At 44.1% G+C, this 24047-nt stretch overlaps 1 protein-coding gene across 36 annotated transcripts in view; it reads left to right on the top strand.

Moving 5' to 3' along the window:
* The window catches only part of KALRN (kalirin RhoGEF kinase), a 694928-nt gene that overhangs the window by 620579 nt on the left and 50302 nt on the right, over nt 1-24047 (top strand). For all 36 annotated transcript variants that reach the window (XR_012431622.1, XR_012431621.1, XR_012431625.1 and 33 more), the window contains 11 exons: nt 2667-2797; nt 7161-7227; nt 8660-8763; nt 8946-9015; nt 9645-9731; nt 10580-10672; nt 12135-12185; nt 13062-13139; nt 16554-16739; nt 17117-17288; nt 21742-21980. Coding sequence is in view for 31 of the 36 variants with exons in the window: in XM_015446332.4 (XP_015301818.2) it covers nt 2667-2797; nt 7161-7227; nt 8660-8763; nt 8946-9015; nt 9645-9731; nt 10580-10672; nt 12135-12185; nt 13062-13139; nt 16554-16739; nt 17117-17288; nt 21742-21980 (1278 nt within the window). In the remaining 5 variants the exon portion in view is untranslated. The remainder of the gene's footprint in view (nt 1-2666; nt 2798-7160; nt 7228-8659; nt 8764-8945; nt 9016-9644; nt 9732-10579; nt 10673-12134; nt 12186-13061; nt 13140-16553; nt 16740-17116; nt 17289-21741; nt 21981-24047) is intronic.

The raw sequence follows: 24047 nt of genomic DNA, 5'->3' as shown, positions 1-24047 counted from the left end.
ACCTAGCATATAGCTTTAGCCAAATTCTTTCTTTCTCTTGTCCTTCTCTATCACTGTTGCCATCCCAGCGAGTCCTCCCCTGGAGATAACTTGGGCTACTTTGCTCATAGAACAGGTCAGGTAGGAGGAGATGGAAGTATTTCCCCATTTGACAGAATGGACTCCTCAGATGTTCTTTGTTCTGTAGAAAGGTTGAGAGTGGACCACAAGAAGTTGGATGCTCCATGGGAGTGCCTGTGGGCAGAGATGTCACCCTGGGAAGGGGTGGGAACACAGAGGATACCACTGAGCAGCAATTCACCAGAGGAAAACATTCATTTCTTCTAAGGGCAAAGGGATGGACCTGTGAATGAACTTCAGCAGTATCTAATGGTCAAGTGAGCCTATAAACCAGGGCTTGTTTCCCAGGCATTGCAGTCACCATGCTACCACTCAACAGGCTGCAGAATAAAGGCTGAAACAGGACAATGAGGAGAAGGAGAGGGAAAGTAAAAGGCATGTAATCAAATCAATCACCAGCTGGGCCCATCTGCCCAGGAGCCTGTCTCTGGTGATGGCACCAGGAGACATGTCATTGGAATGCCTGCCTGTGTGCTTGGTTGTCAAGCCTCAGCACCAGACACTCTCATTTCCTTAATGACAGGTTACAGATCCTGTATCTATAAATTGAGCTAAACCCTTCTTGACCTTTCCATATTTTTAGCCTATACTGCTGCTCTGGATATAACAACTTCCATGGCCGATTACTTGTTCTGTGAATACCTTTATCTCAAGTTAAAAGAAATTCTCTCTCAAATTTGAAGACCCTGTCCTCTTAGTTTCAGTTTCTAGTGTTGGTAACAAATTCATGTTTAGCCCTTGGCACATTTTGTCAGTTTGGGGGTGAGGGGGATGGAAGAAGTTTGATATCTCTGCTGTGTTATGTTTTTCAGATTCAAATATTTATATTCTCCATCTTTTTTATAAAATGGACCAACAGGAACCTCATTGCTTTTTTATTTATTTCTCTGGACCTTTCTTTTCTACCTCTGTTTAGCCTATGTTAAAATAGAGCAACTAAGAGCATTGTGACAAATACTCCAAGTGTAGCTCACTGAAGGCCAGGCTGAAGCCTTTACTTCCTACTACCTTTTTGGACTGCATTTTTAAAAATCTTTGTGACTTTAACCTTAGGGCTAATGTTTTCAAAAACTACTAAATGAAACTGTTTCTGTTAGCTGCAGTAGCTGGTTTAGACAGGCATCTTGTAAGGGCAGTTTAGGGCCAGGCATGGTGTACTCACACCTGTAATCCCAGCACTTTGAGAGGCTGAGGTGGGAGTATCACTTGAGCCCAGGAGTTCAAGACCATCCTGGGCAACGTAATGAGACCCCTGTCTCTACAGGAAAAAAAAAAAAAAAAAAAAAAAAAGATTAGCTGGATGTGGTGGTACATGCCTGTCCCAGCTATTCGGGAGACTGAGGTGAGAGGATTGCTTGAGCTTGGGAGGTCGAGGCTGCAGGGGGCCGTGATTGCACCACTGCACTCCAGCCTCGGCAATAGAGTGAGACCCTGTCTCAAAAAGATAGATAGATGGATGGACAGATGGATGGATGGATGGATGGATGGATGGATGGATGGATGGATGGACAGACGGACGGATGAACGGACGGACGGACGGACAGAGAGCGAGAGCGAGAGCGAGAGCGAGAGCGAGAGAGAGAGAGAGAGAGAGAGAGAGAGAGATATTCTGGCTGGGTGCATTGGCTCATGCTTGTAATCCCAACACTTTGGGAGACTGAAGCGGGAGGATCACTTGAGCCTAGGAGTTCAAGACCAGCCTGGGCAACATAATGAGACCTTGTCTCTAAAATAATAATAATAATAAAGAATAGCCTTAGATTAGTCTCTCATTATTTGTTTTACAGTTGCCCAACTTGACCTTACTCTCCAGCCTTACTGTGTATCCACACTACTCCTGCCAATTTGCATAATGAAATGCTAAATGTCACTGTGTAATCCTTCTTCCAGGACACTTGTAAAAGTGTTAAGATTGACTCCATTTTGAGTATTTTTATTGTTAATAGTTCCATCCATGGGGACAGGGGAAAACCTCATCATCATAGGACATTTTTAACTTTTCAAAGGGGTTGTACAGCTATTATCTCTGCCTATTCCTTAGAAATCTGCAGAGAGGGAAGATTTAATTTGAAAACTGAGAAAAACTGAAGCATGGAACAATTTTAGCTATCTCACATAAATCATTCAGTGACTAGCAGATCTGGGATTCAAATTTAGGTTCTTTTACCCTTAGTTCCCTCTATAGTACCACATTCGCCCTTTTCACTTGTTTTGTGTAACTGCATATTTGGTATAGAATTGCAATCATTATCATTACCTCTGGAGCTCTTACCTAGAGATAGTCACTTTGACAATTTCATTATGTCTGAGAAATTGGCAGCACATAGATGCCAAGTACATCCTGGTTGCCTGAGAAGGTGGCAGCTCTGGGCTCCCTGCTGCAGGAGGATAAAGTCTCTGGTCTCCTAATACTTCACTGTGGTTTGGTGAGAACAGCCTTGGCTACTGATTTTCCATGTTGTCTATGGCTAGGCTGGGAGGACACAGGGATTCCAAATGACTTTTCAAAGTACACTTTTCTAAGGCTGTTTTTTCTTTCTTTTCAGAGTCTAGAAGGAGGCTCATACCGGGGGAGCTTGAAAGACCCTGCGGGCTGCCTGAATGAGGGGATGGCCCCACCCACACCTCCTAGAAACCCAGAAGAAGAACAGAAAGCCAAGGCCCTGAGAGGCAGGATGTAAGTGGCTTCCCCAGATTTCTCCCTGTGGTGCACACGTGAGTGTGGTGGATGATGGGCAAAGGTTGGGGAGAATTCGAGAGGGGCTCCCCACGCTGTTTCCACTGACATCATTCATTCTAAGAGTCAGATCTGTGCAGCATAGCACTGATAAACATTGAGCCACTTCGGCACTGACTTGATTGAAGTTTAGGCTAAAGTATATTCTGTGAGATAGCAGCTATTACTGACAAACTGTGGTTATAGGTCTGTTAGAAATTTAAAACAAGGTGATAAAAGGAAAATGGTAAAGTTGAGGAAACTATGAGACTGTTACTGAGGGCCTGTAGAATCAGAGAATCTCTGACTGCGGCAGAAAGTCTGATAGTGGTCACCTAAGAAAACATTTCCCCAAATGTGGGAAAGTTATATGTAGAGGAAGGAGCTGTTGTACCACCAAGCAGGTCCCGTCTCTACTCCTTCTCCAAAGGTTTTAATTTTGCATCTGTTTCTGGGATTAGTTCCAAGAGAACTTCTTCTCCACTTTGAATAGTTAGTGGTAAAATATAATTCATAGTGCAGAACAATCCCATGTTATGCAAGAGTTATCTATGTTGATATGAAGTCAATCTATTATTTGAGCTGATCAAGAATATACCAGATACCACTAGTACAAAAGCAGAACTCCTCCAAAACTTTCTTTCTTTTTTTTTTTTTTTTTTTGAGACAAGGTCTTGCTTGGTCACACAGACTAAAGTGCAGTGGCATGATCATAGCTCACTGCAGCCTTGACCTCCTGGGCTCGAGGGATCCTCTCGCCTCAGCCTCCCAAGTAACTGGGACTACAGGTGTGCACCACCATACCTGGCTAATTATTTTATTTTCTGTAGAGATGGAGCCTCGCTTTGTTGCCCTGGCTGGTCTGGAACTCCTAGGTTCAAGTAATCCTCCTGCCTCAGCCTCCCAAAGTGCTGAGATTGCAGGCAGGATCCACCGCACTTGACCAACTTTTGTTTTCTTGTTTAGGGTTTGGCTCTATGTTGGAAGCAGAGCTACTGATGAGTCTTAGACATAGCTCAGCATGTGAGAGATTATAAGCAGTAGCAAGAATTGGGGAGGCAGGTGTGAAAGGTCCCTCCCTGTTGTTAATTAGCCTGCCTCTCACTCTCAAATTCATCACTCCTTTAGCCTGGCCACAGACAGGAAAACTAGCAAAAATAAGTCAGACCAAGTCCTTCTGTTACCTGGAAATGTACAAAGTGTCTATTTATGAGTTTTTGTTTCCTAGGAAACAAAAGTGAGAACATCACAGTGAAGGCCTGGTGTGAAAGCAGGGCTATCATATCACTTCTTAGTGGAGATAAACAAGTGGCATGTAAATCCTGTAATTCCATATTTACCCACTCAGCTTTGTGAGTACTCAAGGGGAACCTGAAGAAGTTGGTAAATGGGATAGAGGTTGAGAAATGCCATCCCCAAAGGGAAATTTCCTAGGACTTGCACAAAACTGAGTCTCCTTAGTTTCTCAGGTTGTTACACAGGTGAGGCCGTGTTGGAGCTGATGTCTTAGTCCTTTGTCAAGCCAAAACAAAGCTTAAGTCAGGAAGGTGACCTCTGAGGTGGCAGGTGACCCTGGGCAAAGCCAGTCACTACTCTTAGCATGTAGCTTGAACTGGCCTTTGAGCAGTCATTTAAGCCATTGTCCAGATACAATAGGCCACAAAAGTTTGCTGTCTCTTTTGCCCACTTCATTCATCTCTTCTCCCTCTTCTCATTCTTGCCAAAATCCACACCTCTTCACATCCTGAACTATCCTGGAAATACAACTGTTAGAGTATCTCATTCCTCTTACTATATCTCATCCTTGTTCTATCCTGCTGTACTTTATGGTCATGATGAAAGGGTGGTGTAGAGGTGTTTCACTGTTAACCATATGTGAGGCCAGAGGCTGAGGGGTGTAGAGAACCAAGACTCAATCCAGAAGATGGCAGCAGGGCATCAAAGGGTTAAATGAGAGCTCCACGGAGAAAAGATGAACACAAATAGTCATTTGTCCAGGAGAAGAAAAAAGTTGAGAATGGAGTTACTTGTCTTCAAGTTTTAGTCATTCATTCAACAAATACTGGTCTAACACCAGTTATGTACCATCAGTGGGATACATCACTGAATAAGACAAATAATAACAACAAAAGTCTTTGCTCTCATGGCAAGTTTAAATTCTAGTGGGAGAAGTCAGACAATAAACAAAATTAATTATGTAGTATGTTGGAAACATGAAAAAGAAAAAAAAAATAGAGCAGTGTAAGGGAGATCCAGAGAAAAAATGAGGCCATGTTGCCATTTTAAATGGCCCTGGCATTTTCACAAAGACTGGGGGAGGTAAGGAATAAGCCATAGAGAAAAAGTGTTCTCGAGAGAGAGAACAGCCGGTGCAATGAATCTAAGAGATTTTCTATGGAAGACCAGCCATTCCCTATCCCTGTGAAAGGAGGTTAGAAGTGGTTCTAACATGTAGCTGAAATAATTTTAGTTGGACCAAAGAATAACATTTGTTTGTAAATAACTTCTACTAATAAGAACTTACCATGAAAAACATGCCTTGTTGTCAGTTCATTTGGCAATTAATTGTGCACTGCCTTGCGATACCTGCAATTTAAATCCCTGATGTCACTTTTCAGAATGTCTTTTAATACGTCGTGGTTTCCCCAGGTACTTCATTAACCCTTCAAGGGAAAAGATGACAGGTCCACTAGCAGCACCTAATACAGTTCCCTTCTCTAGAGGCTGAGAAGCCAAAGATAGTCCTCATCTGTCAGCAAATAGCTTAGGATAAAAATATCGCTTGGAGACAGAGAGCTGGACTTCATCTCCAGAGGGCCCTCCCAGCCCCACATTCCCACTCTAACTTTCCTGTGGGTTTTCTTTTGCCACTTTCTACTAGGCAGTAACTTGGGCCATGGTAAAGATATATTTAAATGCTTTTATTTGGCCTTGCCAGTTCCTTCCTGTGGCCTAAAACACATGATTGTCTGTGCTGGAGAGGGAGCTGTTGGAAGTGCTGGGTGCACTGATAAAGAAGCGTGTGTTCCTCTGCTTCCTCCCCATTGCCCAGAGGCCCCAGCCCCAGGAATGTGGTGGCTTCTGGGGCTATACAGAGCAAGAATTTCAGATGAATTGCTCCTGGGTTCAAAATGGTTACCACCCTTGTGCTGGGGTCCCACTTTGACATCTCAGAACTTTATCCCTTCTGCTACTTGGGCCCAAAATGCAATTGTGTGGTCCCAGGCAAAACTCGTTCCAATCAGATTGGAAGAGTGTGACTCCAGTAGGTTGCACAGCACCACCCTGCCCCTGTGCACAACTATTAGCATTTTATGTAAAGCTCTTTAGCGTCTGGACAAAAGACAGAAAGAGTGTTTGGGTTTGAGGCTTCAGGGACTCCCAAGAGCCAGTCAGAGTAGTTTACCAGGCAGTGGGCTGCTGGGAAAGAGCATGGTTTTTGGACTCTTAAACAACTGGGTTCAAATCCTGGCTCTGCTACTCACTTTATAATCATGGTCAGGCTACCTAATCTTTCTGTCTCCGCATTTTCATTTATATAAAATAGGCTTTACAATACCTACCTTATTATAAGCATGGGAAAACCCAGATGAAGGGAGTGGCACATAGTGTGGTAGAAAGAATTAACAAGAAAGAAACCAAGAGAGCAAATGTCCTTGTAATTGTTAAATCCTGCATCCTGGAGAAGGTAGGGATGCATTAAAGGTATGATTTTGGTGTGTCTGCAGTCCATCTTTCTGGCCTTGACTGGGGATCTTCCAGGCCAGTTACCATGGATACCTATCTGAATAATTGCAACTTCCATATCTTAAAAGCTTCACTTGGTATCTATCCATGTCTTGGAGGACTTACAGGTTGGTAATCAAATTGTCTTTCTCCTCTTGTGAAGTGAAGAATGGAGCTGAAATGAAGGAAGAAAAGTCTCATCTTGATCCCCTGCCGACACTGGCCTCAAAGCTTTCAGAACTCAGTTTTGCCAAAATGGTTGCCATTCTTTCTGCCCTCTGTCTATATAATTGTTCAGTTGTAGGTGAGGGAGAAACACGTGAAGAATAGAAAGAAGAATGCTAGGTGCTGAGTGTCATTTTTTGTGTGACTATTGTATGTCACCTGGGGACGTCCTTTCTGACCTTGGTGTCCTCAGCCCTTCAATAGGGCCTTCTGTAGGGAAAGCATCCGTAAGCATCTTTCCCAGGAGATAAATGTGGGTGTTTTAGGGGGTCTTGTCATAAAGGTGCCAAAGTAACTTTTCTGTGAACTTAAAGTAAAGATTTTTGGCTTAACAATGAAGAGGAACACTCATTGTTCTTAATCTCCTGCTCAGGTTTGTCCTGAATGAGCTGGTACAGACAGAGAAAGACTATGTCAAGGATCTGGGCATTGTGGTGGAGGTAAGTAGAGGGTTCCAGGTGGGTCTGTGGTCACCCAACCAGGAGCACATTGGACTCTACCTAGGCCAAGGTGTTTTAATCTGATGGTTACATATACTTTACTGTCTGAGCACTTGCAGAAATGAAAATAAAAATGGTAATAAGTAGAATATGTAGGCAATATTTTTCTTTTCCCCTTGAAATAAGCTATTTAGAGGGAGGTAGAGGCCCGAATGTTATAGCATTTCGGGGAGCCTCTTGGTTACAGCGGAACTCATTCCACTTTGTTTTAGGTGACCAAGCTATTGTCTTAAGAGCTTTTCTTTGATGTTTAACTATGTGGACATATATTCTTCAGAGCTATGAGCCACATAGGCATAAAACAGGTCATTCTTAGTGGAATCTTAGGGCTTGTACATTTCCATAGATTTTAAGGATAAGTGTTATAGCTAGCAAAAACACAGATGAAAACCCACCAATGAGCAAGGTTGACAGGTCCACAGTTAAAAGTCAACTTGGTAGTAAATTAAACAACTCTAGCTCGGTAGGAATTCACTTACGAGGAACTTAGACACTTGGATGAAAAAAAACCTGAGAAAATAAATGGCTAATTTGAGTGACTTAGAGCCCTATTGTTAATCATCTTGAAAGAACATGAAGTCTACAAATTATATGGCTACATTGCCTGCTGCTTCCTTACATTTAACCTGAGTCCCCATCCTGTGAAATCTGCTGACTTAGGGTTTTATATTTGCTTACCTGAACCTTGGATAAACAGATTAACCAGGCATATAGAAGACCTGAATTTTGACTTATGGGAAGTTATTCTTGTCTTTTTGTGGGGCTGGGGGGGTGGAAGAGGTACAGCAGCTTCCATACGCAGTCCAGCCCAGGAGTAGAGGACAAGGGAATCTGGAGACTGGGAGGCTGAACTGCAGGGAACTCAGACATCAGCGGTGCGATTATGGGACAAGTCATCCAACACCCAGGTGCCTGGGTTTTCTTGTCTGTCAGATGGAGATAATGCTACCTGTCCAACCTCCAAACCTGATGTTAAACCAAAAATGAAATTCTATATGATCGCATTTTATAGACTATAAAGTATTAGCATATTAAGACTTACTTCTAGGCCAGATGTATCTAATTCTGAGCCTTTACAGACCTGATTAACATGGACTGGGAGAAGGAAGAGGGACAGCTTATTGTTTTCTTCTGTGCTCTGCTTTCTTAAGGGGACTGGAGACAAAGAAGGGGATCCTGAAACTCATAAAAGTTTTGTCCTTTGCTCTGCACCGGGGGTAAAAGACCTGGTTGAATAGTGAGAAACCATAGAAGCATTTGTCCTCAAACTCACACAGAGAGTGTGGGCTCGCAGGGGTGCTGTGGTGTGTGGCACAGCCCAGAAAGCTTTCCTCTGAAAATATGCTACTAACCACTGCCTTTGCTGCTGCAGGGCTTCATGAAGAGAATAGAAGAAAAGGGTGTCCCTGAGGATATGCGAGGAAAGGACAAAATCGTGTTTGGAAATATTCATCAGATTTATGACTGGCATAAGGAGTAAGTGTTAACGCTGCCCCGAGGATCCAGTGTCCTGGGAACCCAGGACTTGCATCCTCTTCCTGCATCTGACTCAAGGGGTAGGGCTTAGGGGAGAGTCTTCTGTCACTCATCTTATTATTGAGAAAGAATACAGTTCTGAATAATGTGGCTTCCTTCTCTTATCCCCTTTCTCCTTTTAGTTTTTTCCTGGCGGAACTGGAAAAGTGTATCCAGGAGCAAGACAGATTGGCACAGCTCTTTATTAAGCATGTGAGTGTCTCCCATCACCTCCTCCCCAACTCCTTCACTAGGCTCATTTATATTCATTTTAAAATCCTGGCCAGGCACAGTGGCTCACACCTGTAATTCCAACACTTCAAGAGGCCAAGGTGGGAGGATTGCTTGAGCCCAGGAATTGAGACCAGCCTGGGCAACATAGCGAGGCCCCCATCTCTACAAAGAATTTAAAAATTAACCAGGGCTGGTGGCACATGCCTATAGTCCTAGCCACTTGGAGGGCTGAGGCAGGAGGATCGCTTGATCCTGGGAGGTCAAGACTGCAGTGAGCCACGATGGCCCCACCCTGCACTCCAGCCTGGGTGACAGGGCGAGACCCTGTCTCAGAAGAAAAATAAATAAAATTTCTTCTCTTCTGCTCTTCCTTGACTGACTTTCCTTCTCAGCCTTCTCTGAGTCTTTTTGTTTGTTTTTTTGACCACCATGGCGATTTGGAAAGTGGCTCTTGCCCACCACATTTATATCCCTGGTATTCAGCTGCCTTGGTGCCTCCCCAAGTGTGCCTTAGTCCTTCGTTCACGTGGAGGCCAGCACGGCACTCTGAGATTGAACAAAAGGCACAAGATGCCTGACTGTCCACATGTCTCTCTCTGTTCTTTCAGGAACGGAAACTGCACATCTACGTGTGGTACTGTCAGAATAAGCCACGCTCAGAGTACATCGTTGCTGAGTATGACACCTACTTTGAGGTAAGCTGTGCGGGCTTTGCTGAACTAGGATGGGAGGAAAACTCAGGCCAAGACAGCCACTTTCAGAAATACCAGACATCATCCATCCATAGGTGACCCCCACACAGCACCGTTGACCCCTTCACGGCAGGAATAGCTGCCTCAACAAAGAAAGCAGCTTGTTAGCTAAATTTTCATGAGCACCTTCACTTGAGAGGAGCTGAGGTGGCCCAGTCTGGGTTCTCATTTGAGAAGCCCCTATTTGCAGAATCAGCCTGAACACAGAGACGGTTTGAGAAGCTCCAGTTCTTCTTAAGTGACCCTGGAGCAGATTGTACCCACCAGTCCCCCAGGGACCACTTGCTGAGGAGCCTTCTGTTGGTTGAAGGGTTTGCAGCCACTTCCTAGTCTCTGCTTGGCCTAGCCTGGAAGGATTGATTTTGCGGGCAGAAAGGCAGCACTGTCACTTAGAAAGAGCGCTCAGCTGAGTGTTGGGAGATCTGAGTTTAGGGCCCTGCTCCAAAGGCTTGTGTGTCAAGGAGAAACCCCTTTTCCCTGCTTTTTCCCTGAAGCAGTGGAGAGAATAAGGCCCCTCCAGCTTGTCTCCCAGGACTGGGGTGAAGACCAAGGTGTGGAAGTACTCACTGTAAAAGCATGGGAGGAAGGCAGGAAGCCAGTGGTGATGTGTGTTACGTGTTGTTCATAACAAGTGAACGGTCCTCTAGGCAATTTTACCTCTCACATTGCTTAAAGATTCTTCAGCTTCATTGGAAAACATGCAGACCTGTCTTCCACGCCTTTGAACCCTGATTCAGAGCACCCCAGTTCTTCAGTTCCTTTTTCTTCTAATATTGCTGCCTGTGTTTCAGGAGGTAAAACAGGAGATAAATCAGAGGCTGACACTGAGTGACTTCCTCATCAAGCCCATTCAGAGAATAACAAAATACCAGTTGCTCCTCAAGGTAAGAAGCTGGGAGCCTGGGTCAGGGCTAGAGAAGGGTCCCTCAGGCTCAGAGCAGGTTAGCGTAGTGCTAGGCGTTCTGCCTCCACCACACTGTCCCAAAGGACTGTGAACTGTGGGAGGGGTGGTAGGGACGTGGGAACTTTTATCCGACTGCTGGTTACTCCATCAGCTTTGCCCCCAGATAAACTGCATGACTGTTCTTCCTGCCCTTAAGGTGGCAGGTTGTTACTTGATTTTCCTTTTTCAATTCACATTCTTACTTTGTCTCAATCATTGACTTGATACCTTTAAAAAATAATAAGAATATAAAATCAGAGTGAACTACAAGGGACAAAGAAAGGGAAAGGCAAGGCTTTAGAAATCTTAGAGTAGTAATACCTAAAATTTGATTTTATATATATATATATTTAAATATAAAATCAATATATTTTACATATAATCAATATATATTATCAAATATTATATATATTTATTTATATTTGAGGCAGGGTCTCACTCTGTCACCCAGGCTGCAGTGCAGTGGCACCGTCATAGCTCACTGCAGCCTCAAATGCCTGAGCTCAAGCGATCCTCCCTTCTCAGCCTCGCACGTAGCTAGGACAACAGGTGCATGCCATCATGCCTGGCTAATTTTTTATTTTTTCGTAGAGACAGGGTCTCACTATGTTGCCCAGGCTGGTCTCAAACTCCTGGCCTCAAGCAATCCTCCCACTCGGCCTCCCAAAGTGTTGAGATCATAGGCATGAGCCACTGTGCCCAGCCTAATTATATTTTAAACAATGGCTTAACTTGATTCATCTTATGGAACTCAGAGGCTAAATAGGAAAGAGAGACTTAACTTTCCTTTCTCTCCTTTCTTGTCATAATCCCCCTTTCCTTCTGTCTTCCCTCCCTCTCACTCTTCCTTCTCCCATAGCTTTGAAATTTTGAGGCTGAGTGCAGTTGCTCACATCTGTAATGCCAGCACTTAGGGAGACTGAGGCAGGTGGATCACCTGAGGTCAGAGTTCAAGACCAACCTGGCCAACCCAAAAATTAGCTGGGTGTGGTGGCACTCGCCTGTAATCCCAGCTACTCAAGAAGCTGAGGCAGGAGAATTGCTTGAACCTGGGAGGCAGAGGTTACAGTGAGCCGAAATCGCACCACTGCACTCCAGCCTGAGCAACAGAGTGAGACTCTGTCTCAAAAAAAAAGGAAAAAAAAAAAAAGAAAGATAGAAACAAAGTAAGAAAAGAAAAGAAAAGAAAAAAGAAAAAGAAATTTTGAATATTCTGGGAGTTCTCTCTCTGTTATTACATCTTACATGACTCGTAATTTCATTTCTCAGCTACTCTAAACCATTGCACCTCTGCTGGGAAGGAAAGTCTCCAGGGTGTTATTGTATTTTTATGATAAGTTGTTTCCCTGCTGTTTTACTAATTTTACCCCTTCCCACACTCCCCTGCTTCCCCTACTTGTTAGGACTTCCTGAGATACAGTGAGAAGGCTGGTTTGGAGTGCTCAGATATCGAGGTGAGTTTTCTGCTTGTAATGCTTGCTGTTCTCAGGGGCCATATTGGTTATCTCTCTCTAGAGGGGAAAAGATTGTCTCAGGAAGACCATGGATCCAGGTGCATCCCTCTCGGACAGTAAGAGGCTCTTGTAAACAGCTTTGTACCTGCTTGAGGAATGGCAAGTGTTAACACAGCGTTTCCTAGAACTCGATAACGTCTGTCCTGGAGTGGACTACAGCTGAGCCCCACTGGTGTTCTTTAGGTTCCTGGTGACACATAGTAGGAAAGGGTAGCCCCTTAATATCCTTCAGAGATTAGATGTAAGTTGCACAAAAGCCTCAGTACGCAATTTTATTCGTGAAGGCAAGTATTATTTGAGTCAAACATATAAAGTATTCCATTTTCACCTCCCTATCCAAACCCTGCAGACTACGTCCAAGTGAAGTCCTTTGAGACAATGTCACCATGGGATTATTTTAAGCCAGAGAGGTTACAGACCATTCTGACAGATTATTTTAGTTTAAGACCTCTAGTGGCTCACAAGCCAGGCTAAGCTGTTGCCTGGGCAGCCAGGAAGCAACAGAGAGAAGAAAGAAAATCTGAGAAGGCAAGGGACTTGATGAACAAAAACAGGAAGGTAGGGAAAGGAGGAGCTGAGTAATATTCCCCCAACATATGCTCAGTGACTGACATGGAGCCCCTGTGCTGAGGACCAATACCCCCTCTCTGGAACAGAAAGCCCCATACTCTCTGAGTGGACAGCAGGCACCAGCGTCCCTTCCTAGAATAAAGGAGCCACCAGAGATGAAGTCCCTGTTTTCCAGCACTGAATTACCAAGAGCTTCCTGCCTGAGTGCTGTTCCCCCTCCTGAGTGACGATTGTTCTTTCCCACAGAAAGCAGTGGAGTTAATGTGCCTTGTTCCCAAACGTTGCAATGACATGATGAATCTAGGACGTCTGCAAGGCTTCGAGGTGAGTCTTTAAGAATGCGTCTAAGCCCACTCTCTCCAGGACAGTAGAAGTCCAAGCTGTTGCAGCTTCCTCCCTCCGAAGCCCTGTGTCCTGCCTCTGCCTCCTTCATTCACTCACCACTATGCCTTCATGCCTGGGCCCCTCTGGTTCACAGTCCTGGAAGATGCATCTCTTTAGGAAGTCCAGCAGTAGGGAGGTCATAAGAAGTTACAGAGCATTTGGCCAAACCAAAGTCAGAATTCCAAGGAGATTGGAAAGACCCAGAGTTCTTTTTTTTTTTTTTTTTTTTTTTGAGATGGAGTTTTGCTCTCGTTGCCCAGGCTGGAGTGCAGTGGCAACACAACCTCTGCCTTCCGGGTTCAAGCGATTCTCCTGCCTCAGCCTCCCAAGTAGCTGGGATTACAGGCATGCGCCACCATGCCTGGCTAATTTTTTGTATTTTTAGTAGAGACAGGGTTTCTCCATGTTGGTCAGGCTGGTCTTGAACTGACCTCAGGTGATCCCCTGCCTCAGCCTTCCAAAGTGCTAGGATTACAGGCATGAGCCACCACTCCCAACTGTTTCCTTTTTTTTTTTTTTTTTTTTTTAATAAGCACATCAATCATATTCTATTAGGGCTCACTTGCATGACTACTTCACTTTAACTTGATTGCCTCCGTAAAGACCCCATTTCCCAATAAGGTGACATGCTGACATTCTGGCAATTAGGGGCCAGGACTTCAACATAGGAATTGATGAGGGGCATGGAAGGAGAGAAAACACAATTCAGCCCGTAACAGTGAACCTTTGAAGAGCAAATTGACTTTCTAATTTAAACTGAATAACTGACTGTTATTAATGTATATCCAAACCTAATAAATTAGCCACACATAATATGTTTTTAAGATTAATATGATAAAATTGGAACTGACACAATTATTGATTGGTACCTAGTAGTTGTTGATCCCTTTAGATAAAGATGTGTATCTTCTATTTCCCAGCAGTCCGAAACCTAAGCTTTCATTATTCCTTTTTTGGGGCAAAGGGATTCCTAGAATTTGAGATAACTAAGAAATAAATGGCTTGTTTTTTTTCTGGCTACACTGGAATGGAATAGATACAAGACAGATATATAGTTGACTCATACTCATACCACTGTATGAGTAATTTAAGGGATAGTGTATTTAAGTTTGAGTTCATGCATTGGATTCATGACATTGTTGAGCCAAATTCTCTTCTCCTCCTTGCCCTTCCAGCCCATCCCATGTGTCCCTGTCTGGTTTTCATGCTTTGCTGTGACAGGAACTATGTGGACGGTTTTCTTTGCTGTGCGTTTTTCATAAGCTCTTGATCTTCCAAAGCAGGCCGGAGGCATTAGTGTAAGCAGGGTTACTCAGCAGACACACACTGAGTTCTTAACTATTTTTCTTCAGTCATACTGGGTGGAGTTTTATACTTTTTCCCTTGGCATTACATCAGGTCTGAGGCTATACTGAACAAACCAAGAGATCCCTTTTGCTCTTCAACCTTGAAGACCCCATGTTTTCTGAACAGGAGACTAACTGTGCTTCTCTGGGTCTCTGGAGGAAGTGACCACCGGCAGGAGTGGCGTCTGATTGTGCTGTCTGCCCCAAGTTAAACTTCACAGGAGCTGTGTTGTTCATGTGCATGTGCGCGTGTGTGTGTCCATGTAAGGGCACACACAAGCACGGAATCAAGCTTTTAAGTTAAGCACTGCTCTCTCCTGTTTTTGTTAAGCCACCAGAACCTGCTTTTGGCATTCCTTCAGGTAACTGGGAAGGACAGTGAGCATGTGTCTATTCCCTCAGCCCATGGCTTTGGGCTTGAGAGAAGTTAGAGCCTCCTCTTTTAAATTCCCCCCCACTTTCAAATCCTTTGGCTTTCCCTTTGATGCTGGCCGAGCTATAAGCCATGCTAGGTTCTTATGTAATATTAATAGAGCTTTCCTGGCTAGCTGGTCACTGGCTTAATATTAACTCTGGACCAGGGTAGAGATAAGCCTGTTTGGCTGCTGACATTGGCAGTAAGGAGCCATGATCCAAGCAGAGGGCAGGCACTTCTCAGGAACACAAAAGAAAAATAACCCTTCTGCTGGGTAGTGTTTGGAATAAGGCATCACATGAAGGGAATGGCCACATTGGCACCGAAGGACAGAGTTGTCGCCTGAGAAGGAGTACCTGCATTTCAGAGGAGGCCCTCAGATTGCTCTCTCTGATGTCAGGGTCTTCTTGTTGCAAAGCAATAGAAATGCAAGGTGCTCTGTCAGAGTCTGGGGAGACTTTCTGGGTTGGGCCATATTCCCTTTGAAGCTGTGAAGATGTCTCTGAAAATCTCATTAGAAACTGACAAACCAAATAGGTTCTACCTCCTCAGTTAGGTGTCAGGTGGCCTAGTAGCTAGAATCATTTTTTTTTATTAATTTTTAAAAATTATATGTATATTTATTTTGATACAGAATCTCGCTCTGTTGCCCAGGTTGGAGTGAAGTGGTGCAATTTCGGCCCACCACAAGCTCTGCCTCCCAGGTTCAAGTGATCTTCGTGCCTCAGCCTCCCCATAGCTGGGACTACAGGCACACACCACCACACCCAGCTAATTTTTATATTTTTAGTAGAGATGGGGTTTCGCCATGTTGGGCAGGCTGGTCTCGAACTCCTGACTGCAGGTGATCCACCTGCCTTGGCCTCCCAAAGTTCTGGGATTACAGGCGTGAGCCACCGCGCCCACCCTGGAGTCATTTTTAGAAGAATCACAGAACCCAGAAAAGTATCTACCAGCTTATAATATGTGGAGACCTATCTATAGTACCCCCAACTTTACCTGTTGGCCTATAACTAGAAACTAAGATTGCAGAATTTCCCCATCCTAAAATAATTGAAGAAGAGAGGGGAGTGACTTATCCGAATATTTGTGGTCCTGCCTTCATCACTTCCCTTGTCTACAGGTGAGTCCAAGGTTGGTGGCCATGAGAATGCCCTTGGTCCTTGGCCCATACTGCAAAGGAACCAGGCAGGCACAGTTCTCAGAGCTCTGAGGATGGAAAGGCCACTTGTAGCTCCAAGTGTCACCTACTTTCCATTGTCCTTTCAATAAAATACAAGAAGGACCAGGATTATGACTTTTCTGCTAATAATGTTACCTTCCTGCCTTCTGGCATTTGCCTGGAGCTGTTTCTCAGGGGTTCCACAGCTTGCTTTCCCTTTCCCTCCAGGGCCCTTGTGTGTGCAGGAAAATGGCCAAGGTCGGCCCCCGGATGAGTGGGTGGGTCCCAATTCAGTCTCTTCCTAGAGCCCTGAGGATTTTGATGTCAGATCTGTTGTCCGTATCCCCAGATGGGGAGGTTCTCTGGACCCAGAGGGCAGTGGCCATCTCCCCATTTTTCATTCACTTCACCCCAGCCCCTCTTTCCTTCAGGGCACCCTGACTGCTCAGGGGAAGCTGCTACAGCAGGACACATTCTATGTGATTGAGCTGGATGCAGGCATGCAGTCCCGGACCAAAGAGAGGCGCGTGTTCCTCTTCGAGCAGATTGTCATCTTCAGTGAACTGCTCAGGAAGGGATCCCTCACCCCTGGCTACATGTTCAAAAGGAGTATCAAGGTGAGGATCCCAATGGTGATATGAAGGGGCAAGGAAGAGCCCAGTTTTTGGGAGCTGCTTCCCTAAGACAAGGCACTGGAGTCGTGACATCCAGAACCATGAAGCTCTTTCAGCCTAATAACCTTCGGTCATGGAGGTTGAACGACAGTGATTATCTGTGAGCTGAAGTGACAGGCTGAGCCAGTCTCCAGCATGATCCTGCAGGTTCCCTGGGACTATGTCACTCACCCAGAGACAAAAACCTAAGTACTGTCCTGCTAGATCCAGGGCAAAATTTGGAAGCTTGTCCTGAAATAGAAACTTTGAGGAACAGTAATATGTTGCTGATTTTTAAAAAATCTCTTAAATATAAAAAGGATCAACTTGTTTTCTTCCAGATGAATTACTTGGTCCTGGAGGAGAATGTGGACAATGATCCCTGCAAGTTTGCACTCATGAACAGAGAGACTTCTGAGAGGGTCATTCTGCAAGCCGCCAACGCTGACATTCAGCAGGCCTGGGTGCAGGACATCAATCAAGTCTTAGAAACACAGCGAGACTTTTTGAATGGTGGGTGCTGGGCTTGGTTTCTTGCAGGGCCATGTCAGGGGACTCCACAACTTCTGAGCTTCCTTGGGTCTGGGTTCATGGTGAGTTATGAACCCAGATCACATTTTATGGAACTCCAACTTTGTAGTTTTCAGAAACACTTTTGAATTTTTCTGAATCTGAATACACAAGAACAGATAGGGTATGGAAAAGAAGCTCCATCTTTCTGATAGAAGAGATTTCGCTTATGGGACACAGGATATATGTCTTGTTGCCATCACTACCGCCTGGTACTAATTTGGGCAAAAGTCTGAGGTAGGCATATCCTCTATGTCTAAGAGGCCAGGGCCGGCTAGAAATGACATGTGTTTTTCCACTTTTCATAGCTTCTCTAGTGTTAACTAGAGATAAATGAGAGTTTGGCCAATCAGTTCAAATCCCTCCTCTGCTCCCAACAGTGTGAGAGCCTAAATAAGCCACGTTTGCTAGCCAGCCTTACCCCTTTTAAATGAGAATGATTGCTAACTTTAAATTTCTGTAATACCCTGAAACTTCCTAGAAGAAAATTGGTGGTTACACAGAGGGTGTAGCTCTCTGTGGCCCTTGCAGGAGCTCCCTCATGAGTGGTGTGAACTGGAGTGAAGTAGAGTTGCCACTTTGAATATATTTCTTTATTTTTTCCTCTGCTGGGGTTTTCTTCACACGGAGCTTGGCATGGGAAAGGGGTGTGCGATTTTAAACTAGTGGCTGATCTCTGCTGACTTGGTTAGCTCTGACGTCTAACCAAGCAGAAACAGAGCTTGTAGTTGAATGCAAGATGTAACTAGTAATGAAGTAAACCTGAAGACTCAGCAAGCACATATGCCTGGATAGACACACACACACACACACACACACACACACACACACACACACACAACCACCTTTGGGTATACCACCTCTTCCTGCCTGTCCTGAGATCTGTACTACATGGCTATATGTGCTCACATGAGTGCACACAAAGGTACACACATGTACACACGTACAGGCCCACCCTTGGGTGTGTCACATTTTCATGCCAGTACTAGGATCTGGACTCTCAAATGATCCAGATACAGCATGTTCTGGGTGTCTAGAATGGAACTGAATGCTGAAGGGAAAGATAAAAGGTGACGTACGAGTTGAGGACCTTGAGCAGGTCATGACATTTCTCTGGGCCTTGTGACTGGTTTTGTGAAAAAGAGAGTTCAGGTAGATATACTCTGCCCATGCTGGCATGCTCCATGATGAGCCAGTCTTCCTGGAAGCAGGAAACCTGGCATCCTCCCTACAATATCAGTTTCCCTATATTATAAGGGATTTAGCACAGTGTTTTAAAGACAAATAGAAGAAGATCATGTAACAGGATGCCATGACTTTTTAAGATAGAACATGAGACTTCAAAGCAATTTTGCACTTACAGAAAGTATTTTTGGGCCAGGCTCCTGGCCCTCAACTGTAAAAAAATTTGGTGAAAAACAACTAGACTAAGTGATCTCTAGGATTCTTTTCACTCTAAAATATCTAAAATTAAACACCAGCCCAGCCCTGAGGGATGGTCATGAAAGTTGTGTATGGCTTATGATTTCTGAATATATGACTTCAAATGAACACTTTTGTTGATAAAATAATTTTATGCAAAACTGTGTGCATATATAAAATATATCCATTTAAATTGCATTCTATTAATTAGGAGTTTCTGATAGATTCTAAGCAGAAATTAAGAATTTTAAAATTCATCAATTTGGGACAAAAGAAAAATAAGGTATAACAGTAAGTTGAAACAAGTTATTGACATAACAATAATGGCTCCTGTATATTGAATCCTTGCTCTGTGTCAGGCACTATGCTAAGCATTTTACATGGTTTTTCACATTTAATCCTCACGTCAACATGGAGAGGTAAGTACTCTTGTCCACTTTTTTTCAAGTGAGGAAAAGGAGACTCAGAATTTGTCCAAGGTCACAGAAACAGTGAGCAATAGAAACAGGACTTGAATCCACAGCTACAGGACTTCAAATTAAGGTTGTGAACCACAGAACTGCAGTATAGGTGCTAGTGTTAGAGCACTCATTTATTTAATTATGATCTCCCTAGCAACCAAAGTGAAGAAAGAAGCAGGATCAGACATGAGACACTGTATCAATCAGTCAAAAACAAACCCTGTAGGGATGCAGTTTTCTTGATTCTGAGAATTACGTTGTGCAAATGGAGGTTGGTGAAAGAATACAGGCTGTCCATTTAGCTTATTTAAGAAGGCATACTATTTTCAAATGTTTTAGCACAATTATTGTAAATAACCAGGTAATATCACAATTCCATATGATGGGAATTGATTCATAAAATCAGTTTGATAAGGCCTACTTTATAACTCTGGTATGTACTTAGAACTTGGAACTGTATTTATTTAGGCATAGTCAATGATTCAGACCTTTACTTGGTTCCAAGAGACCTTTCTCTTAATGAATCATGGAGATACAGTCAGCCCTTTGTATCCACAGGGAATTGGTTCCAAGACCTCCCGAGGATACCAGAGTCTGTGGATGCTCAAGTCCCTTACATAAAATGGCATAGTGTTTGCATATGACCTATGTACATCATCCTGTATACTTCAAATCATCTTTAGATTGTTTATAATACCTAATATAATGTATATGATGCGTAAATAATTGTTATACTATATTGTTTATGGAATGACAAGAAAAAAAAAAGTCTGTACATGTTCAGTACAGACTACAACCATCTTTTTTCCATCTTCTTCCCCATATATATATATATATATATATATATATATATATTTTTTTTTTTTTTTTTTTTTTTTTTTTTGAGACAGTCTCTCACTCCGTCACCCAGGCTGGAGTGCAGTGGCAAGATCTTGGTTCACTGCAAATCTCTACCTCCTGGGTTCAAGCGATTCTCGTGCCTCAGCCTCCTGAGAAGTTGGGATTACAGGCGTATGCCACCATGCCTGGCTAATTTTTGTATTTTTAGTAGAGACAAGGTTTCAAGTGATCCACCCGCCTTGGCCTCCCAAAGTGCTGGGATTACAGGCGTGCACCACTGCGCCTGGCCTTTCCCATATATTTTCAACCCGCAGTTGGTTGGATCCATGGTTGTGGAGCCCGCAGATACAGTGGGCTGACTGTGTTACCGAACTGGGTTATCATCTCCTAAATACTTAATGCCCACAAAACGCTCCTCAGTGAGAGAGGCAGTGCTCTGGTGGGCCCGTTATTACTTTGACATATACAAGAGACAAGGATGTGATGATGGACCAGGGCCAGGCTTCTACTTACAGAGATGTGTGCAGGTATCTCAGAGCCCATCTTTCCTTCTGAGACCTCAGATAGAAAGGAAGTGTGACCCTATGTTGAGTCCTGTTGAGGTATGTACCTATCACAGTAGCAACATCCTTCTAATTGAGAAGTTCTCTGGGCCCCAGCTGTTCACCCACTTAAATAGTTGTTACAGTGCAAACTGATAAAAATGACATAATCGGTCAACCCTTGAAGTCATTCTTAAAGAATTGGACCTGTATGGCATTTGCCTGGCTCTCCCTCTGTAGTTCTCAGACCTTACAACTTTGTTACCTTAAACTCAATAAAACAAAACTCCAGTCTTCCCCTTCACATCAGCTCATTCTCCTATCTTGTGAGTTCCACTGACTGCCATCCTCCAAGTCTCCAAACCTGAGCCATCCTCGATTCTTGCATTGCTTTCCCGCCTAGGCTGTCACTGTCTCATCTCTCCCAACCTCACCACAGCCACATCTATTCCACATCCCCTGATCCCGCTCTCCTAGACCTTCTGCCTCTGGCTTTTGCCATTCCATGGCTTCTGAATTAGACAAGAAGCCTTCTGTCTCCAGTCCCTCCTCCTAACCACTACAAGGTTACTGTTCCTCAAATGTGGCTCTCTGATGATAGAATCTGAATTTAAAGCTTTAAAGTTCATTCCATTCAGTTACTTTTCATGACCTTCAAAATTTGGTCCAGATTCACTGGCCTCACTTTCTAGACTTTTTATACCATGGCATGTCTCACCTCACAGACCTTTCTCGTTTCCTCTTCCTCCAGGGAGACCCATGGCCCTAGGCACTCTGACTACTTCCTGTTCCCCTCACCAGCACGTCACACTTGCTTCCTTCCTCCAGCCTAAGTGCCAGAGTCTGGCCACAGTTCTCTTCTGAAGCTCTTTGTCACCACCACCACCACACGTATTACAGAGCCTCCTCTCTCTTTGCACAACCCTTGGCACCTCACATATGGCACCATTTTGTTTTTTGTATTTTCATTATTTAGGTAGATGTCTTAGTTCTCACATTGCCTTAAAATCAAGGGTAGTGTTTTTCTCACTTATCCACACGATGCCTAACACAAAGCCTTGGGCATAAGAGGTCTCCAAATCCTTGTGGGATTCCCAACGCTTAGAGTAACCACCTGCTCTTATCCCACAGCACTGCAATCGCCCATTGAGTATCAGCGGAAAGAAAGGAGCACAGCCGTGATGAGGTCTCAACCTGCCAGGCTTCCCCAAGCCAGCCCCAGGCCCTACTCCTCTGTTCCTGTGGGCTCAGAGAAGCCCCCAAAGGGCTCCAGCTATAACCCACCTCTGCCTCCCCTGAAGATATCTACCTCCAATGGCAGTCCAGGGTTTGAATACCACCAGTCTGGGGACAGGTTCGAAGCCAGCAAGGTAAGTGACAACTCATTACTCCCACCCTTGTCACTATGAGGGCACAGCCTCAGGGGTTACTTTAGGAAGAGATAGAGTCTCGGTCTGTCACCCAGTCTGGAGTGCAGTGGCGTGATCTCAGCTCACTGCAACCTCTGCCTCCCAGGTTCAAGCGAATTCTCCTGTCTCCGCCTCCTGAGTAGCTGGGACTACAGGTGCCCCACCACACCCAGCTAATTTTTGTATTTTTAGTACAGATGGGGTTTCACCATGTTGGCCAGGCTGGTCTCAAATTCCTGGCCTCAAGCGATATGGCCGCTTCAGCCTCCCACAGTGCTGGGATTACAGGCGTGAACCACTGCGCCCAGCCAGGAAGTGGCATCTTTGAATGCTTGCCGATTATTTTAGCAGGAACAGCCCACTAAGTACAGTCTAGTCTCAATTTTGTTTTTCTTTCCCCATAAATTGGGTGAGTTATACCAGTTTCCTCTAGCAATCATAAAAATGGATGATTTTTGCTAAATAGAATAGTTGCGGTGTGGATCATCTTCATCTAAAAGTCACTGCTATAGTGTTTGACATCTTAAAAAGAGATCACGCTTTCTAATGATGATCTGCCTTGAGCACCTACTGAAAGAAGTTCACAGTTCTTCACCATCCATTGGCTGATGTGGAAGGGAAGTCGATCATCAGTGTGAGAATGGGAGAAGTCTAACTTGGATTGAATGTTTGTCAGAGATAATCCACAATTCAAACATCACCATGAGGCAAGTCAAAGACTCAAGCATAGATTTAGTCTACACAGCTATTTCGCCCCACAAGGTAGGTAGAACAGGAGAGAAATGGGAAAAGTGCTAGATTAGGAATCAGGCAAACCCGGTTTCTATTCCCAATTCTGCAACTCACTTGCTTTAGAACATTAGCAAGTTAGTTAACCTCATTAGGCCTCAGTTTTCTCTAGAACTCAGTGGCTCTATGAATAGGAACACTTACATTTTTTATCTACGTGTTCCAATTTTATAGTTTTATTTCTCCCCAAAATTATTAGTTTATATTGGTTATGTTAAAAAATAATTAGTGTCCAAGTTCAATCCTGTATTAGAGTAACTAGACCAATTTGTTCCATCATATCACCTGGAAATGATTTTCTACCTTAAAAAACAATCCTGCCTTTGGGAGTAAGTTGAAGTCACTTTGGCATTTTGTCAAACATATCGGGCCAGATGCGCTGGCTCACGCCTGTAATCCCAGCGCTTTGGGAGGCCAAGGCAGGGGGATGGCTTGAACTTGAGAGCTCAAGACCAGCCTGGGCAACATAGCAAGAACTCATCTCTAATAAAACTTTAAAAAAAAAATTAGCCAGGCGTGGTAGCATGCACCTGTTGTCCCAGTGACTAAGGCAGGAGAATCACTTGAGCCTGGGAAGTCGAGGCTACAGTGAGCTATGACTCTGCCACTGCACTCTAGCCTAGGTGACATAGCAAGACCCTGTCTCAAAAACAGCCAAACAAAAAAAGAGTATATATTGAAGAATTTGTATGTATATCCTGTATGTATATACATACAGAATATGTATGTGTGTATATATAGAATATATATGTATGTTCTGAAGACTTTCTGACTCTTACCATGCTCTATGAGGCAGCCAGACCTCCTTGGAAAGTTACAAGTCTGTCTAGCTGCAGCTGCCCTGATACAGACTCACATGAAAAGGTCATGGGCAGCATCTCTTGTATTAATGAGTAGGGGAGGGTACCTGGTGCCTGCAGGAAGTTGGGTAAGGGTAGGTCATGGCCTTGCCTTTGAACTGGGCAGAGATAAGAGGGTCAGAATATAGAGTAAAGCCAATGCATTTTCAAAAAGAGAAAAATTTAATATCAAACAATCCATGTTCTTTTCATTGAAGAATTGTGACCCCTGACATGACCCTTATGCTGACCTCACTCTGCCCAGGTGCTTACATATCCCTATGCCAGTGCCAGGTTCTTCCTTTCACTTGTAAGAGAATGCTGGCAGGAAGGTTGTATGCTAGGAAGGGGCTTCCAGGTCAAAGGTGTGTTTGTACCTTTGTGTGGGCTGGAGCCTATT

This window comes from Macaca fascicularis, chromosome 2 (genome assembly GCF_037993035.2).
Source record: "Macaca fascicularis isolate 582-1 chromosome 2, T2T-MFA8v1.1".
Classification (NCBI taxonomy): Eukaryota; Metazoa; Chordata; class Mammalia; order Primates; family Cercopithecidae; genus Macaca; species Macaca fascicularis.
The sequence above is the reverse complement of the archived record's forward strand: the minus strand, read 5'-3'. Positions and strand labels throughout refer to the sequence as shown.